Source organism: Coturnix japonica, chromosome 1 (assembly GCF_054131305.1).
Source record: "Coturnix japonica strain WE chromosome 1, WE-NBRP24, whole genome shotgun sequence".
Lineage (NCBI taxonomy): Eukaryota > Metazoa > Chordata > Aves > Galliformes > Phasianidae > Coturnix > Coturnix japonica.
Genome location: NC_140663.1, coordinates 12,433,389 through 12,451,539, shown reverse-complemented (window position 1 = coordinate 12,451,539; position 18,151 = coordinate 12,433,389). Strand labels below are relative to the sequence as shown.

Here is an 18,151-nt window from a genome sequence, read left to right as displayed (position 1 = left end):
AAACATCTCTGGAAACAGTTTTTTTCTGTATTTTACACTGCATTTTTCCAGTCACAGTGATACAGATACAGCTCTGAGAAGGCTTTATAAAGATTACACTGGAAAAATTCCCAAAGGAAATCTGAAACCTGACTTTTAAGACCTTACTGTGAGGGCCGAGGTTTTTTTACAGTCCAAGCAGGTCTAGGTAGCCTATTGGAAGTCCTTTTCTTACCATTTCCCCACAGTACTGTTTTCCTACTGGGTAACACTGCATCATCCCCCTCAACTGGTATCCACATTTGCTCAGTGCTCTGCCAAAACAGCCCTTCTGCTGCAGACAGGCAGGTAATGGCAGTGCCTGAGCACGTTCCTGGCTCTGAAGGCAGCAGGAGAAGGGCAGGGGTCACTGGGCACCTTCTCAGTTTGTTTCTGCTAAATGTCAAGTGCTGAAGCAGGCGGGACGGTGTTAAACACACAGTTACCAAACCGCAGCGCCAGGAGCGCAGTTTGTTGTTTTACGTGAAGCTGGACTTGGCCAAACCCTTGGCCTGCATGAACAACACGGCTCACTCTTACAATTTGCAGGCTGTGAACGTTTGCACTAAGGATTTATGAACTATTTTTACTGAGCAGCATTTGCATTTAATGGCACTGAGAAGGGCTTTTATATTTACACGGGCTGCTTGAGACTTGTGTTGTGTTTTCATTTCTAGAAAATATAATCCGGTCAAACGATAACAGAATTAACTGCATAGCAACACTTAATTTTATTATGCTCTCTGTTTCAGTTTTCCCTCAATTTCTCACAGCTGTTTGCATTTTATTTCATCTGCATGTATTTTTACAATCTGTGATCTAAAACACGCAGTCTACCCGGTGCGTTTCATTGCTTCCAAATTTCTAACACACTCTGTGAGAGTATCTATTGTGTCTCATTTGGCAGGCAAATAGTACCTGCTGAACCATCTGTATTTGGGTGCAGCCGTTCCACCCAAGCACGTAAGACTTCCTTTCTCACAATTTAGAATGAGAAATATTTGTACTGTAGAATAGATTAATTTTCGTTTTGTGGCCTTGTGTCCATGACCCAGATTTGAGTAATAAATCTGTCATGTGTCAGGGCCCATTGTCCACCAATTGCATGAGCTATTGTTACCAGGATACATTTAGAATTAAACCGAAAGTCACAATTAATAATTTGAGCAGCTCTACAAATAAGGCCAGCCATTATCCGCTGTGTTTTAGTTCATGTATATTTAAGTTTGTAGCCAAAATATCCCTTGAGTCTTTGTTTCCTGATCAGAAATATCCCCGACTCATAGTACTTTGTGCAGTTATCTCACTCACTTGTGTGTCAGTGTGTCTTTTCAAGAGCAGCAGACACTAAATTTGTGTGCAGATAATAAAACAGTAAAGCCTGAAATAAATCCTTTTTATAACCTTTCTTTGGTTTTGTTTTTCCTTCACAAATATTATTTTATAAGTAGATGTTGACTGAAGACAATTAAACTAAGACCTAAAATGTTTGTCCTAAAACATTTTTGTCTTTTCAAGTCCAGTAATGCTTCAGGACTATTTCCATCTGGTAGCAACAATCCTGTTTATTATGGAACATCTTGGGTTATATGATGCATTTGTGCCACAAAATCCATTGAAATCATGCAAAACACCCATGCCTGCCAAAGTCAATAAAAATACTGCTTGCCGAAGAAAACAGTAAACAACAGAACTCCATAATGATGGCATTAACACATCCTTTGTCAACAGTTGGAAAATCTGGAACCCTAATAAAATAAAGCAAAGCAATGCATTCTGCTTGCTTGTGTAATTAATTACATAAAAACTTCCAGTGAGGTTTGGGTGGACAGGCAAAACGTTGGGGTAGCAGCATTAGCTGTGCAGTGGCACAGCAAGCATTAGCTCAGGATGCAGAGCGGATGCTACATTTATTCATCCATCAAATAAATGGGAAGTTCTAAAGCTGCTCTGCTTCTCAGCCTCGGTGTGCTACAAGTCCTTGGAAAGCTGAAACTGCTGTGTAGATCTGAGCTGAACTCCAGTCCTGCTCAGACAAACACAGTGCATTTGGAAGCTCCTGGGGGATCCTGTCCTATCCTGCCCAGTTCTTCTGCTCTTCATGTTCTTAATACAGTGTCCTGAAAGGGAACCACCTTCAATTCTGCAGCAAACATCTGATGTCTCCTGTGGGGGTCAGGTTGTTTCTGGGGAAGGCACAAATCACTTTGGCTAAGGAGAAATTTCCAAGACAGGATAGCTGAGAAAAAGGCATTTCCTGCATCCAGCTGCTCAATCCTATTACAAACTACATCTTGCTTTGTAACAGCACAGGGTTTTGTGCGTCTACTTGGTACAAAACGACATAAGTAAAATAAATTACAAAGTGAAATAATTAATGGGTTTCTTTTTCATCCCAATCAGATGTGTGACAGGGCAAACTTCTGTGGATGGCAGTGCAGCTAGGGGTGGAAAACCACTTTTAACAAGCATACTAGGTTAGTTCTCAGAGACAGTTACCAGAAAATGACAGTAGGAGAAAAGGGAAGGGTTACCTTATTTCATCAAAAAGAAAGTTATACTACAGAGATGTGCTTTGCTATAATATGCGGGTCACACATAGTAATGATTCTAATGCTAAGAAACTTCTGATGCTCACACCACGTTTGTCTGGCTGACCACACTGGCTTGGTAGAAGCAGAGAATGTGTTCTACCTCCTTTCTCCCACACTTTCCACTTTAAATCATCCATAACATTGTTAATATCTTCCCTTCATCCAAGAAATTCATCGTAAATGCATTTCTGTTGGGTTGCACAAGTGACAAACATAAATTAAGAATAATTTATGGTACGAATAATAACTGCCTTCTCCTGAAGCTGGGCGACTTCCAAAGCATGCTGTATCCCAGCGGGCCACTAGATGGTATGACAGGATGCTGTCTGCACAACTGCAGCCACTCAGCGCAGCTTCATTCTGCCTGAAGATCCTACAGTGTAAGCTAGAATTTAAAATACAATAGCACACATCGTAATTATTGTCTGGCATGTTCCAGAGCTCCATCTCCAGTGATGACCTTCTGAGATGTGCTCACGGAACAACTCACAGCTCAGCATAGTACACAGGCTGCCTCACAGCTGCCTCATTAACACCTACAAGTGTCGAGCTCTGAAAATGAAGGCACAAGGTTCACCTGTGGATTTCCACGAGGAAATCACACTGTCTGGGAGGAAACCACAGCTACAGGAACCTTCTGTGGTGGAAATGCATTAGAAGAGGCTGCCCAGGGAGGTGGTGGAGTCGCCATCCCTGGAGGTGTTCAGGAAACATGGAGATGTGGTACTTAGGGCTAGTGGGCACTATTGCTGGTAGGCGGACAGTGATTCAAGCAGAGAGGGTACTAAAAAGATAAAGGCCTGGGATGTATTTATTTTTTACACTGATACTCTGCCTCAGAACATCTAAGCTAAGTTAACCACAGGACTTAAGGCCAGTTTGGCTGTGGTTAGACAAATATTGTGTGATGTAAAAATATCTCAAGATATCAAATGTATCAAGAGAAGCTGTCTGTAAACAGTTATTTGGCAGGAAAATTTGTTATGAGAGGAAGAAAAGCCGCATCTGAAGTTTCTGATCTTGCAGTAAAGCTGCTGAACAGTCTGGTGGGCAGGGCAGCCCCGTGCAATGGTGTATCCCAGCCAGATCTGTTCTAAATTAATCATCTCTCTTGCTTTTACTATAAACACGGAGCCTTGGACTTCCCTGAATTAATCCTTGTTTGGACTGTTAAGGAGATTAGCATGGGAGAAGAACATCAAGAATCATCAAGTTCTTTGCCACTGTCACCACAAGTCACAGTATCACAAACATTCTGTGCTCCCTCTGAAAACAGCATCTGCAGTGAGCCTGCTGCTGGGAGACACCCCTGGAACCCCACACTTCTACTTTACACTCAACATAAATTACATTCTTTGATTACATGTAGTCATCCCTGTGGTAAAACTGTCTTTTAGTATCAGCCTCTTCCTTCCCTGAATCTGTTCTCTGGTGCACTTCAAGCCAGCAGTAATATCTTCGGTTTCTCTTCGCTTTGATGAGCTAAACTGTGCAGCTTTCAGTCTAAGAAAAGGAGCTCTCAGTGGCCCTTAACCAATGAGGCAGTTTGAACTCATCTCCCAAGAGAATCAGTGTGGCTGCAGTGCTCAGAGGATGCTCCTCGCAGGGCAGCACTGGCACCTTGCCGTCCCCATTAGAGATGTGTCTCTGGGCAGCAGGCAGACCCACAGGTTTCTCCCACACCAGACCCCCTGACAGCAGCTATATAAAGCCCCACAGCTCTGTCTTCTCTTTTCCAAAGAATGAGACTCAGTATCTCAAGAAATTATTTTTACTTCCTCACTAATGTCACACATCCTCAGCTAAAGATAATCAGTTGATTTCTAATTAAAATCAGTGTTTCACATCAGTTAGGAAGCTTCTAATTACATCGGTTTCACATCAGTTTTACGTTCTTATGCATTCATCAAGTCCCAGGTCAAATATACATCACAGTGACAAGTATTAACTGCATCAGCCCAGTATTTTGATCATTACTGCTTAAGCACAGGCTTAGGCATAGGCCAGTCAGCAAAAACTAACTCCCAAATGACAATATTTCTTGAGATAAGCTATGTTTATTTAATTCCCTATTAAGAGGGTCATATTTATTCCTTAGGAATAGTGATAAGTGGACAGGATTAGCTTTGCCATGACATCAGACATCTGGATCCAGAGCAGTGTTTCAAAGCTGACTGGCAATCAGTTGTAGTATTACAAGAGCTCTTTTATCAGCCTCATCCAAACTGGGCTTGCTGGGTATGGGCAGCTGATGGAAAAGCTTTAGCCAATGTGACAAAACACTCTCCCTTCTGGAGCGGAAAGGATTTATTATACTATTAGCACATTAATACGTCTCTGCTTTCTCCCAAATACAGAACACAATATTGATTGTTCCTGCACTTTTTTCCTTTGAGTTGATTTCCCCCGTTTCTATCTCTTCACTTCGGTATAATCTCTTCCTTCTGCATTTAAAAAATGCATGGCTGTTGTCTGCAAGCCTGCAGATCATATACTGCTCCCTTGGTCCATTTGCTCCCTTATCACTTTTCTGCAAGAGGCTACCTTCTAATTTATATTCATTATTAACAGCTTCTCCCACTTGCTGTATAATTTCTGTACTTCTTTCACTTCCTCTCTAAGCCAAACCAATTTTCTAAGCAAAATAACTCCCTTTTTCTGTAGTGCACTTTTTCATTGCTCTTAAACAGTTTTACGGTTTACCTGCTTAAATTCTTCCTCGCAGAGATTTGATTTAGAATTGGGTTTAGCTTATGAAATTGGCACTGTGGAAGCATCATCTACATTTAATATGTTTGATACCACTTTGGAATGCAACCTATTAGCAAAAATGTTCCAAAATACTTTTAACCCTGGTGAAGAGATAAGTTATGTGGAGTGAGAAATTAGAAGCCTTTTACAGTTTTGAATTAATGAGCCCACAGGTAGAATGAAGTTGAGTTTACTGCCATATCAGGTATCTGATACCTGGAGACTTTGGGGAAAGCAATCAATTAGGGACTGAGCATTTTTGAAGAATGCTTTAAATAGAGAAACACTTTTAAGCAACTGATGAGTAGAAAAGGAGAGGAATCAGACAAACCCTATGTGCACTTTTATGGAGATGTTCTGCTTCTGAGGTTTAAGTAGAAGGTGAGGAGGAAGAAAGAGAAACTAAGGAAAATACTGAGCTATATTAGATGCAGGGGGATTGCTTGGGGTATTTAGAGCGAAACAAATGCCAGTTACATACAGAACTGTTTTGCCTGGGCATACAGGATGTGGTGGAGAAAAGAACCAAATATCTACTACTCATTTTACTCAGGGGAAATAGCACTGAACTGTGACAGATCCTTGCAAGATCAGAGGCAATTTCACCTGCCACATTAGGAATACCACTGAGAAACAAAGGAAAAAATAAAAATAATAATAATTATTAAAAAATCAGGTCCACGGAGACTTCCCCGCCACAGTTCAATCCCACAGGATCTTCACAGCCTAAACTAAAGAACACTTCAGCTGTGTCACTGCAGTATCCCTGTGGGAGAGCTCTGCCATGGTCTTGCTCCTTAATCTGTACCCACCATTCAACTCTATTGAGTTTAACAGAGATTACTTTCAGCACCAAAATAACAAATTCCTTTGCGACACTGGTCAATGAAGTCCAATTTGTCACAACCAACAAAATAAGTTTTGTTATCTTAGAACTTATCTTGGTCAGGTAGCCAGTGCTGAGCGTATCTAGAACAGCCCCGAAGCTGCAGGATGGATGCCCAAGAAGACAGCTTTGCCTTCAAGGCAAAGGAACACCTCCAAGGAAAGCTGCCCAAGCAGCCTTAGCTATGCAGGTGCTCTCACCCTTCAGTGTCCTCTGCACCATTTGTGTTTTGTAACCACAGATGCACATTCTTGGAGAGTTCCAACATACAAGCCAACTAGGCACCATTTGTAACCAATTCAGTATTAATTTGTAAGTTGATCTTAACAGCAAGATCACACTTTAATAACTAGTTTAATACTAATGCTGGTGAGCCTGAAGTGACTTCAGATTTAAAAGTAATTTACAGAGCAAGTTGTGTGATAATGTCACACCCTGCTGCAGTGCCAATGGTATAAGCTTCAACAAGACCAAGAGCTGAGTCCTGCACTCCTGTGTTAATTCACAAAACAGCCAAAGCTGTTCTTACCTGTCACTGCCCTGCTTCCCCAAGCAAGATCCCAACTCATGTCCTCCATGGCAGCAGCAGCCTCCTTACACAGCTGGACTTTCCCCTTACATAAGGCCCAGTGTGATGGAACAGGGAGCAGGGCCGTCAGCAAGGTATAGGGGGCAAGGCCAACCCAGTATGAGGTAATGGGGGCGGGGCTGCCCACAGTGTGATGTGAGTGGGTGGGGTGGAGCCTGGCGGTGGCTCTAAAGGGGCTGCCTGGGCGCCTGGGGGTCTGCGAGGGGTTTCTCTGGGACCTGCAGGCTGCTCTGTGATCTTCCAGGATGTTTGGCTTGCAGGTGGACTGTGGCTTGCTGCTAGAGCCCCTGGGCTTCATCAAGCTCCTCGAGTGGGTGAGTGGGGCAGGGGATGCCCTGGGTTGGTGGTTTGTCCTCCTCTCAGAGCTTGACTGTGCAGGCCTCAGCAGGAGCATGTTGCTTACCTGCCTGTCTGTGTTGTGTCTTTGAAACTGATTTGTTTGGGTTTTTTTTCCAGTTATTTCTACAGAAACACAATGCATTGATTCCTTCTTGCTTTTGCTTTCATGACATCTCATTAACTTATTTCTTTGCGTGGTTCTTGGTTTTTATTAGCTGTTTCTGCTCAAAGGCTGGGATGGTTTCCTTTGAGCTCCAGTGCTGTGTGCTAATGTCTTTGTTTCAATCTCTAGATTTTTTCCATCTTTGCTTTTTCAACATGTGGAGGTTTTCATGGTGAGACCACCCTTTTGGTTTCCTGCAAGGGTGCGGTGAACCAAACAGTTACAGCTGCGTTTGCTTATCCATTCAGGTGAGATTAGCCTTTTCATTTGCTACTCAAATACACTGATTATTTTCTCTTCTTCACTTTCATCTATTTCTTTGCAATCAGCTCACATATGCAAATTGATATTGTGAACCCCTTGACTTGATCTGTGGTAGTAGAGGGGAAAGAAGAGAATAATAATTTAGACTGGTTGAAAGCACTGTTGGTGTGCTGTGGAGGCAAGGAGGTAGTGGTGACATCTGGCTGTTACTATTTTGCATTACTTTACCCTAAGCTATATTCTGCCCATGTGGGAAAGCTACATAAGGTGATTAATCAGCAGACCAGTGCAAGTAATCATAGAATCGTTAAGGTGAGAAAAGGCCTCTAAGATCACCTATAGTCTTAACAGCCTCTTTCTCCTTCCATAGTTGTAGATATGCAGTTGTTTAAGTCTTGCCCCTCACTTTCCCTCTGCCTTTAAGTGTTGGCCTCCAAAATGTAGTATGTCTGCTTCCCAGCTGGGGTACTTTCTTCAGTTAGTCTAAATGTAAAGATCAGCATTTTTTTCTCTTAAAGCTACTGTTGCATATCTCAGTGTAGGATTGGGAACAATCTTCAAAGATCTCCGTGTACTTTTGTATTTTTACAACTGATGTTCAATTTTTCTTATAATCTTAACTAGGATGTTGAAGGAAGCAATGGAGTTGTGAAGCATGACTGTATGAAGTTTTTCGTTGTGTAATAGACTATAGCTATGTAATATATTTTATCTTTTCCAGGTTGAATACTGTTCGATTTAGTGCACCAGTTTCTAATCACTGTGCTGGTACTTGGACTGACACCTATCTTGTGGGCAACTTCTCCTCTTCTGCACAGTTCTTTGTTACACTTGCAGTATTGGCTTTCCTCTACTGTATTGCTGCCCTGGTAGTATATATTGGATATAAACATGTGTATCAGAACAATAGCAAGTTTCCACTAATTGTAAGTAATAAGTATTTCAGTGTCTTACCTTTTTGTATTCATAAAAAGGATGAGAAATACTGCTAATCCAAGCCAACTCTGAATTAATGTATGAATACTCAGTTCCAAAAGCACGTGGAGTGTGAACCACACCTTGGATTTGTGGCTACAGCACTTGAGCAAAAGGAGGAAGGAACCCAAAGTCCTTTAATATTCACAGCATAGTGTCCTATATAGTTCTTGAAGGGGAGACTAGAATGGAAGTCCTCCTAAAGCAAACAGAGTCTTCCCCACAACTTATCTTTATTATGTATTTGAGTATGCAGTTATTCCATGGGGAGACCTCTGTCCTGTTAGTCACTGGGAACTCCCCCTCTGTGCACCTACTGTGCAGATATGATAGAGGGAAACTGCTACCCTGTGCATTGTAATCTCATTAAATACCAAAGCCCTGAATCCTTAGCGTTCCTGGGCATGATCTGGAATACTTTTCAGTCCCAGTGACCTTTCCGGACAAACTGGGATATCAGCAGTCCAGACTGAAATCACCCTGCTGCCCCAATTCTGTGGGACTTTTTAATAAGTGCCTGCTACCTGGTTTAGAGACTGATTTCTTCCCAAGGATAAAATTGCTTATTGCTTGATAGATACAAAAGGCATGCATGGTTTAATAGCTGATACACAACTTTATAACTCATGTTGACTTGTAATTACAATTCTATTAACATCTGATGTGCTTGTGTTAGTACTGGTATGGTTACTCTGATGTAGTTGGCACAGTGTTTGCCTTATTCTCTTATGTACTTAAATCTCTTTTAAACCATTTAATGAATACTTCTCTTTTGTAGGACTTGGCTGTAACTGTTGTAACAACCTTTCTGTGGCTGGTCAGTACTTCTGCTTGGGCAAAGGCACTTGCTGATATCAAGATATCTACAGGGGCTGGTATTATCCCACTAATTGACTCTTGCAGAGCTCCAAATATGATTTGTTACTTTGGCTCTGTGACCAGCATGAAGACTCTGAATGTGTCTGTGGTACGTATGTCTTATGCCATTCAGTGTTCAATGGATGCTATAAATGCCCATGATACCGAAGAAGCATATTCTCATTACATGTGTTGATTTAAGACTGTTTTGTGGGGATATTGGTTATGCTATGATGCAGTGTTGATGGCCTTAGAAAAAGGAAAACTTCTCTCTTCCTATAAAGGCACAGAAACAACTTGAAGGATGCATCTTTAGAGCTGTTAGATGTTATAGTTCCCAGGCACATTTAAGTCTCCTTGCAATTTCTGTCTGTAGCCTGCAGCACCTCAGAATGTCTCTCAGTCACCCAAATGTCTCACTGACTGCTGTGAGGAGGAAACACTGTGCTTCCTGCTCTGTCTTCTGGTACTGAACCTCACTTATTTAAATGAGCTGCGTGAATTTTTACACATCAGAGGTTCCTTATAAGATGGTTGGCATAGAGTGCTCGTGTGCACTCCTTGCAGGAAGGCAGATCTGTCTCACTGTAAGATCTTCCTAGTGAAACCTGCTTTTCAGAACTCCAGCTGTTATTTTCATTGTCCCAGTATAATGATCAGTTGTGTGCTCTGCATGCGCAGAAGAGCTGAAAAAAACTTGTATGAAAGACAGAATATGCCAACTAACTGATTTCCAGAGAAGTCTATCTAAAATATTCATAATATTCTAGAGCATATGGACATCTCTTCTGTCATCTCTTTGCCTTGGAGAGCTGTTTCTGGCTTGTTTTGAAGTCATATTCTGCATTGTTTCTGTTTAACCTAAGCTCAATTTTTTTTTCTTAACCCACAGGTATTTGGTTTACTCAATATGATTTTGTGGGGAGGAAATATCTGGTTTGTGTACAAGGACACCGACTTGCACAGCCAATTCATCAGAGGTTCTCAAGGGATGTATTCAGCTCAAAGAATATAAGAACAAGATTATCTTTCAAGTGCTTCTACTTTTTACATCAGACTGCCAAGAATCATTAGGATTTATCTCAGTAATAACTGATGGTACAGATTTGTTTCATACAAAGTGTTACCTTGACTCAGTCTTCAGTATTTCAACTGAATTGTTATCCTGAAATATATTGTGCCTTAACAAAAAGGCTGTATGACTTTGTGCAATATTATTAAGAGAAAAATGTGGAGGTCACCTAAATGCTGGCACACTGGGGGGGTTCTTATGTTAACATCATAGTAGGGATGAGGAAGGAGCACTTGTTTGGGTTATAACTGCAGCCTACTTAGTTCTGACAAGCCTTTACTGGAAGAAAAAATGCAAATACAACCAGGTCACAACTAGGGCATGTGGAATCCCAGTGGAAATGTAGTTCATCTTCTTGGTAAGACTGATACCATGGAAAAGTCATCTGCATGAAGCCTGGAGTTCTGTCAGGATTGTGACATCACACCTAGATTTGCAGGACTCCATTCAGATTACAGCATCAAATCTGCCAACAGGTCTTTCTTGAAGGATGTTGTTTTTAATGTCGTTACTGTTTAGTATCTTAGCACAATCTTCAGACAAGAAAACTGTCTAATGTTTCAGTGGAAGTTCACTTACCAAAGGTGTGTGTGCAGTAGGTGACTTAGTGACTCCAAACTTGCTCACGTATCGTGTACTCCAAAGCTAATACATTCTAATTGCTAATAGAGTTTTCATTCCTTGATGGTTCCTGTGGACATCTATGTGAAGATATCTAACTTTGAATTGCAAAGTAAGAGTGTGTCTTGTCCAATAAGCTCTCAATTCATCTTTGATTTCCTTAAACTATGTATTGAAATAAGCATGGGTGTGCCACTGTATATGATGTGAACTTAAACTGTTGAATGTGCAAGAGCTGAATTTCTGGTAGTAAACTTCTAGGTATAATAAAGCTAGTGTGGCTGCTGCAAAAATAATGTGCCTTGTGTCCTTATTCCTGTAATAGATGCAGACATGTTGGCTTTAGCTACTTCTCACCTTGCTTGCTGGTTAATGAGTTAACTGTGCTGTAGAAGAGATGTGGGAGAAGTGAGGTGTTAAACAGGCTGCTCCTGTTACAGGTTTGTTTGGGGTTTGGTGTGGTGGGTTGTTTCTTTTGTGTGTAAGACTTTGTGGACTTTTTTGGTAGCAGCAGGGATCTGTTGTATCTTAGTGTGCTTTGTTTAGGTAAGTGTTGTTAGCTGAACACCTGGCTCAGTGCTGGCTCTGTGAGTATCCTCTGGGACCACCCAGTATAAAGTGCTCTGCAGATGCTTTCCCCTGAAGGACTGACTGCCAATATGTTTTGCTTCTGGTAGTGCTGTTGGTCGTTGTATTCAAGAATCTTCAGGCAGTCAGTGGTTGGTGTTAATGTAGTGCTTGACTGAGGTGTCAGCTCAGCCTCACTTGGGTGTCTCTTCAGTGTGAATTGCCAGGATGTGTACAGGATGTGTATGCTGTTAGTAGTCTTATGCTCTTGGCACTTCCTCTGTCAAGCCTTCAGAAGATGACTCCTGGCTGGGTTCAGTTTCTGTCATTTCAGTAGTTTTATTAATTGGGTCTTGAAGCTTCCCTGGCATTGCTGATGTCAAGTGCTGAGCCTCATCTTGCCTTTCATCTCAGCTACCAGCTGGGTTGTGCCCAGCAGAATTGCATTGGGCTATAAATAGTGTGAGTCTTGTTGAAAGGCTGCAATTACAATGCTTAGGCGTTAGCTAATGCAGGGCACGAAGCTTTTATGGAGATTTAAATACTGAGCCAGACAGTTAATTATAAATATAAGGAAACATTAGTTTTAAGTGGTCTTGCACTAACTGTTCTCTTGTCTTCCAAGAACATGTGCCAGAAACAACCTCTGTGGTGTCCTTTCTGACCAATTCTCTTGTATCAATTCCATACCCATGCTCCATTCCATACTAACTTCAAGCCTTAAATTCTCACTTCTCCTCAAAGAGATTTCTTTAATCAAGGACTGCCCTGACAGTTTCTGCCAGTGGCTGCTTTTGTAACAGTATGTTTGTGTTGTGTGTACAGATGGAAAGAGAGGAAAAGGTGTTGGTTAAAAAAGGGGGGTAGTGGGGAAATAACTTTGCTCATCAGGTGTTTTTTCACTTGGGGGTGGGTTCTTTTCTGGTAGAATTATGGACACTTGAGGCTAAGATTAAAAAGAAGCTGTAGGATCACTAACACAAGCTTACTACAAAGACAATATTTAGGTGTTAGGGTAATTCTGCTGCTATATTTTTAATTTTGGAACAAACTGGTATTTGTGGCTTGATCAAAGCTTGCCCTGCTATAAGCAGGGTTCAACCAAGTTGTTTTTTTTCCTATTTCTGTGCTGTTTCTTTTATCACCTGGTGGATGACTGTTTCCCTTTGTACCTTGTTTTTCTCTTCTAGCCAGAGGCTCCCTGCTTGCATCATGCTTACTTCAAGCAAGCATTCAATCCTAAGCTCTAAAACTTTGATGAGGGTTTTCTTATTGTTTAAAATATACCTAAATGGATATAATTTCAGAAGAAATTTGAATTTATGACTGCACACATTGCATGCTCCATCAGGTAAATGTTAATGGTGTCCTGGCTCTGCAGGCTGAGGTGAATGTAATGCACAATCCACAGCAAGCAAGATTTCAGGAAGAATAACCATGTGTCCCTTCCTGGTTCATTAGGATAAGGCTTGTTTTGCTTCGAAAGGAGGGGATTGCTGTAGAATACTGCTGGCTTTGATGTCTGTTGGAGTCCCACAGCTGAGATGAAATGGAACTCAGTGCAGCAGGTGCAAGCAGCTGCTCTCATTTACACTGGACACCCACAAAGGGCTGAGGAGCCTTTGCTTTGAATTGATATCATATCCATGCTGGCAGCACTGAGATGCTTAGTGCCTTATTTACTGACAAGAGCAAGGGGGGCGGGGGGAGGAAGGAGAGAAGGGGGGAAACCTGCCTGATTTACCCGCTTTATCTTGACTGCATGAGTATCCCTGTTGCTAACAGGAGCTGCAGTGTGCTTATCCCTCTGTGCTGAGGGAACAAAGGGCCTGGAGATCTGCCAGGTCTCTCCAGCTGAGCTATCCTCAGCTGGCAGCAATCCCTGCAGCCTTCAGTAGGGCAAGCTCAGAAGTCCTCTGAGACTGTATGGACTCCTCCCGGTAGCAAGCTGTGGCTATGCAGCCTTAGCACGTGCACTGAGGTGTGATTTGTGGTACAGCTGTGAGGGGCTGTGATCAGAAGATGTTCAAGAAACATGGAGATGCAGCACTGTGTTAAGTGATTTAATGGGCATGAAGAAGGAACCTTGCTTGCTGTTGTTACTGCCAGCTACCTATGCCCTGCCAGCAAGGAGTGGCTTGTACTTGGCACTGCATCCAGACAATATCTGAGCAATTCCTCTTCTATTCAGAAAATGAATTTCTTGGCTGAAGATGATGTTACTGCTGCCAGCTGCATTTTCTTACCTGTCTGCCAGGCAGTTTGCCTTAACACAGCCATGAAGGAGACTCTGTGCAGGTCCCTTAGAGCCGGATTCTTGATCTGAGTAAAAGCTGGTGTAGCAGATGCCAACAAGTTTACTCATTTAATTTCAGTTTGATTCAAGTATTCTCCTACAAGTACCACACTCTGGACCACAGCTGTGCTTCTCCCCTGCAGCCCAGGTTCCATAACTATCTGTCCTAATTTCCCTGGGCTGTTTCTCACATTGTAAAGCAGCTGGGGTTCTGCTTGCTGTACCTCCCTGCTTTGGGGTGGTAACCTGTTAGTTGTTACACACACTGTTGCTCCCAGTTCACTTTTATTTTCCCATGTATGCACGTCATTCCCTAAATCATTTTCCTCCTGTGACTTCAAATCTAATTCTCCACACTCTGCAGATACAGCAGCTATTCTTAATTTTTGCATCTTGATCTGCCTTTGCAAGCATCTAATTTTAGCTTTGCATTTAATATGATCAGGTTCCCTTGGAGCTCTCCTTTGCTCTCAGGTGAATCATGGCACTGTTGTGCATCTCAATCCTTCTGCTGGATTCTGCCATTTTTTCTGCTTCTGTCACTTTTCTTTACCTTTCTGAGCCTTTAGACCATACTACTTTTCAAGTTTGTTAGGGTTTTCCTTTAAAGTGCAATTTTAATAACTGCTGTGGTTGTTATTTGTTGTTTTATGCTTTTATGTTGGATGCTTTAGTTGCATCCCACAACCATTGCAGCAATGTGGGAACTGTGCTCTCAGGTTTCACTTTACAAGCTCTACAATGACTGGAGAACATATGTTCAGTATTGTCCCTCATCCTGCAGGCTAAGATATCACACCCCTTCTTACATGGAGAAGGAAGCGCCTATGGCCTAGAACAAACAGGCATGGGGCTGCTGGGATCTCATCCCCAAAGATGATGAATGCAGGTAGATCAAGCAGTTATGGTTAGAGCAGAACGCAGCATGTGACAAGAGAGAAGATGAGGGGATTATTTTTAGCTTCAGTTTCCACAGAGACTGAGCATCAAAAGTAATGAGAAAGGACTGGCTGGCACAGGAGCCTGTGGGGTTTGCGCTCAGCTCCATGAAGAATGTTTCTAGGCTGAAGCTGTGCCAGGACGTAAACCTGAGAAATACACTGCTGAATCTAAGAAGCCAAAGGGCCTGCAGGGTGGAGGGGCAGAGTTTGTACCCACCACACATCAGCATTAGGCCCTAAATGGGCAGACCCTGGAGGGATCAGCCCTTTGAGGGTGCATCTCTGTGGTGCCCTACAGCTCCCAAAGCTGGAAGGGCAGTAGTCTTCCACATGAGAACCTGCACAAGTGGTGACAGCTGAGTTGTGGCTGGAGGCACCGGGACTGGCTGCTTTATTATTCTAAAAGGGTGAATCTGTCAGGATAAACGCTTCCAGGTCACTGACAGGGCAGAACCTCTTCAGGAACATGTAACAGGGACTTGGCCGGATCTATTTACGCGTGTGTGTGTGTGTGGATACACAAAGGAGAAGGGCCGCGGCGGTTCCTCCCCGCGCTGTGGAGCTGCCGGGCCGCTGGGGGTCAGTGTTGCCCCGCGCAGCGCCGCTCCCGCCCGGGGTCAGTCATGGAGCGGCGTTGTGGTGGTGAGGGAGGGATGGAGCGGTGGGGTGCTGTGGGGCAGGGCTGAGCCTGGAAGGGCTGCACAGCCACGGCCCTGCTGCTCCCAGAGCAGGGTTTCGGTAACCCAGCAGCCAGACGCTTTGCTCAAGAGGAGATTGTCTGCTTGTCTGGCCCTGCTGTGTCCGAGGGGTCCATCTCCAAGTGGTACGATGCAGCAGCCTAAACTGTTCCCCTGTGTAGGTCTCTTGGAGACGGTGAACAAATACAGTGTCAGCACTTTTACATTCCCTGATAAAAATGAAGTTGTGTGGCCAGCAGCTGAGACGTTTACTGGAAGTTCTATTTGCTATTGATACCGATGTGAAAGCAGAACATCTATTCATTAGAAGAGTATTTACTTTGGAGAAAAGCACTAAAACCACAGCATTATGTTCCCACAAGCAATGGGGGTACGAAACCAGTGTGAAAGAGTGAGCCGTGCTCTTTTGTAACCTCTCTTGAAACTTCCATGGCAGCTTTATTCCAAAGGTACCATGTGGAGACACAGCAGTGGGACACTACAGCAGAACTCACACTGATTTTGGCAGACTTTGAATAAAACTAATATGCAATGTGTAACAAGCAACTAGAGGGCAGAAACTGTTGCCCTCAGCCACCCTGCTTGAACCACCAGAAGCCTCTTGTAGTCTCACTTTATCAGTGCCATCACTCTGGAATAAACGGCACCAAAATTCATGCCTGTTTCCATCACCCAGTCTGTGCTCTCCTGCACACAGCAGCATTCTTGCCTTCTGAACTCTTCCAGTGGTGGAAAGGCCTCACAGTCTCAGCTAACCATTCCAGTAATTAAATGCTCGGAGCCTGCACATCGTCCTTGCTCACAGTCCATCTAGTGGTTGTTTCCAGTGTTGAACATATGTTCTCAGAAACACTTCTGAATGGAAAAAGCACAAAGCCGGTTGAACTGCTATGAGGTTTCTAGTATTTAAAGCTGCACTGCACAGCATCTTTTCATATATTCATATACGTAATAGGTGTGTGTCCAGGTCAGTCATTTTTGTTTTCTCTCCTTTTGCTCAACCAAAAAAAAAGAACAAATAACTGAATTCCTGGTGAGATATGAGGCTATTCTTGATTCCTTCACAGGGAAAGAAGTCAGTAGCAGTGGGGACAGCTGATGAGGAGGCTGTATCTGATTGGGGTCGCCTCTTCTCCCATGTAACAGTAATAGGAGGAGAGGAAATGGCCTTAAGTTGCTCTAGGATAGGTTCAGATTGGATATTAGGAAACATTTCTTCTCAGAAGGTGATGAGGCACTGGCATAGGCTGCCCAGGGAGGTGGTGGAGTCACCATCCCTGCAGGTATTCAAACAAAAGGGTTGATGTGGCACTTGAGGGACATAGGCTGGAGTGGTCACAGGCATGGGCTGATGGTTGGACTAGATGATCTTAGTGGTCTTTCCAACCTCAGTGATTCTGTGATACCACAAAAATGGTGCTGTTTTTACATAAAGCTGAGGCTCAGATAAAGCTGTCCTGCTCCTTGATTTTGTAGATCCTGAATGTAAGTCTGCGCATAAAATAAAGAATAGGAGGAAGAATTAGATGGAGCTGAAGATGAGCATCACACCAGCAGTGTGGGTCAGGAAGCATGCAGCAGTACCTCTGTGTAGAGCCATCAGCTGTTCTGAGGTTACCAGTGCTGGGATAGTGGCTTTCCTCCAGCTGTTGGCCAGCTGTGGGGGGCTGCAGCACCAACAGCGTTGGCTGTGACAATGAGTTTGCTTAGATGGTTGTTCACAGCGTGCTGTAATAACATGTTTTGCCATTGTTGTCTTTTTTTCTCAAGGAGGAAGGAAGGAAGTTTGTGTAGCTCAGCAGCAGAAACAGCAGTAGCCAAAGATAAAGTTTTTTATCCATCTCTTTCCAGGTTTTCTGGCTGAAACTGCAGTCTGTTTCTGCCTCCTCTTCAACAGGGGGTAATTACCTCTTAAACACAGAAGTAGAATGAGAAGAATGTAGGAAGCGGAATGTCTGCCCGGGAGAAATGCCCAGGAAAATAGGGTTAAGAAAATGATGAAAACGGTGCATTTAACTTCCATGGGTAATGAAGATATAATATTTGGAGGGGCTGGGTGTGCCTTTGGGTCTCTCTTCGTGTCACAGTGACAAAGCAATTGGAGTTACAACAGCGCTACCAGTTACCATAGGACTTCTCTAAGTGAATGGAAAACCACCTACACAGAGATTGCACGTAACCTGCTTACAGCAATGAATGGGAACAATGGCGGCAGGAGCTCCAACCAGCCCTGTTGGTTCTGGAGGGGCAAACAACACTATAACAACCACCACAGCCACAGGAACTGATAACACATTCAGAGACCATAAATCACTCTTTCCTATCTCTATCATTGTGTTCATGACATGCTGGGTTTCTGATTGCTCAATAAAGTGTCATTTGACTCCAGACACTTGGTGTTTGAGAGGGAAGCTGTTCCTGAGCCAAATCACTCCTTTGGAGTGCAGCAAAAGGCTGCAGCAATGTGAGGAGTGGCTGTGTAATGCGTGGGATCCTCAGTGGCATTAGCTCCCTGGCCA

At 43.2% G+C, this 18,151-nt stretch overlaps 1 protein-coding gene across 1 annotated transcript; it reads left to right on the top strand.

Annotated features, from left to right (window-relative positions):
- The first annotated feature begins 6,988 nt into the window (after positions 1-6,988).
- Positions 6,989-11,426, top strand: SYPL1 (synaptophysin like 1). Its single transcript, XM_015849250.2, has 5 exons — positions 6,989-7,152; positions 7,470-7,588; positions 8,326-8,530; positions 9,358-9,546; positions 10,330-11,426. Exons 1-5 carry the CDS (start codon positions 7,084-7,086, stop codon positions 10,450-10,452), a joined length of 705 nt encoding a protein of 234 aa, XP_015704736.2. The 5' UTR covers positions 6,989-7,083; the 3' UTR covers positions 10,453-11,426.
- Positions 11,427-18,151: the final 6,725 nt, after the last annotated feature.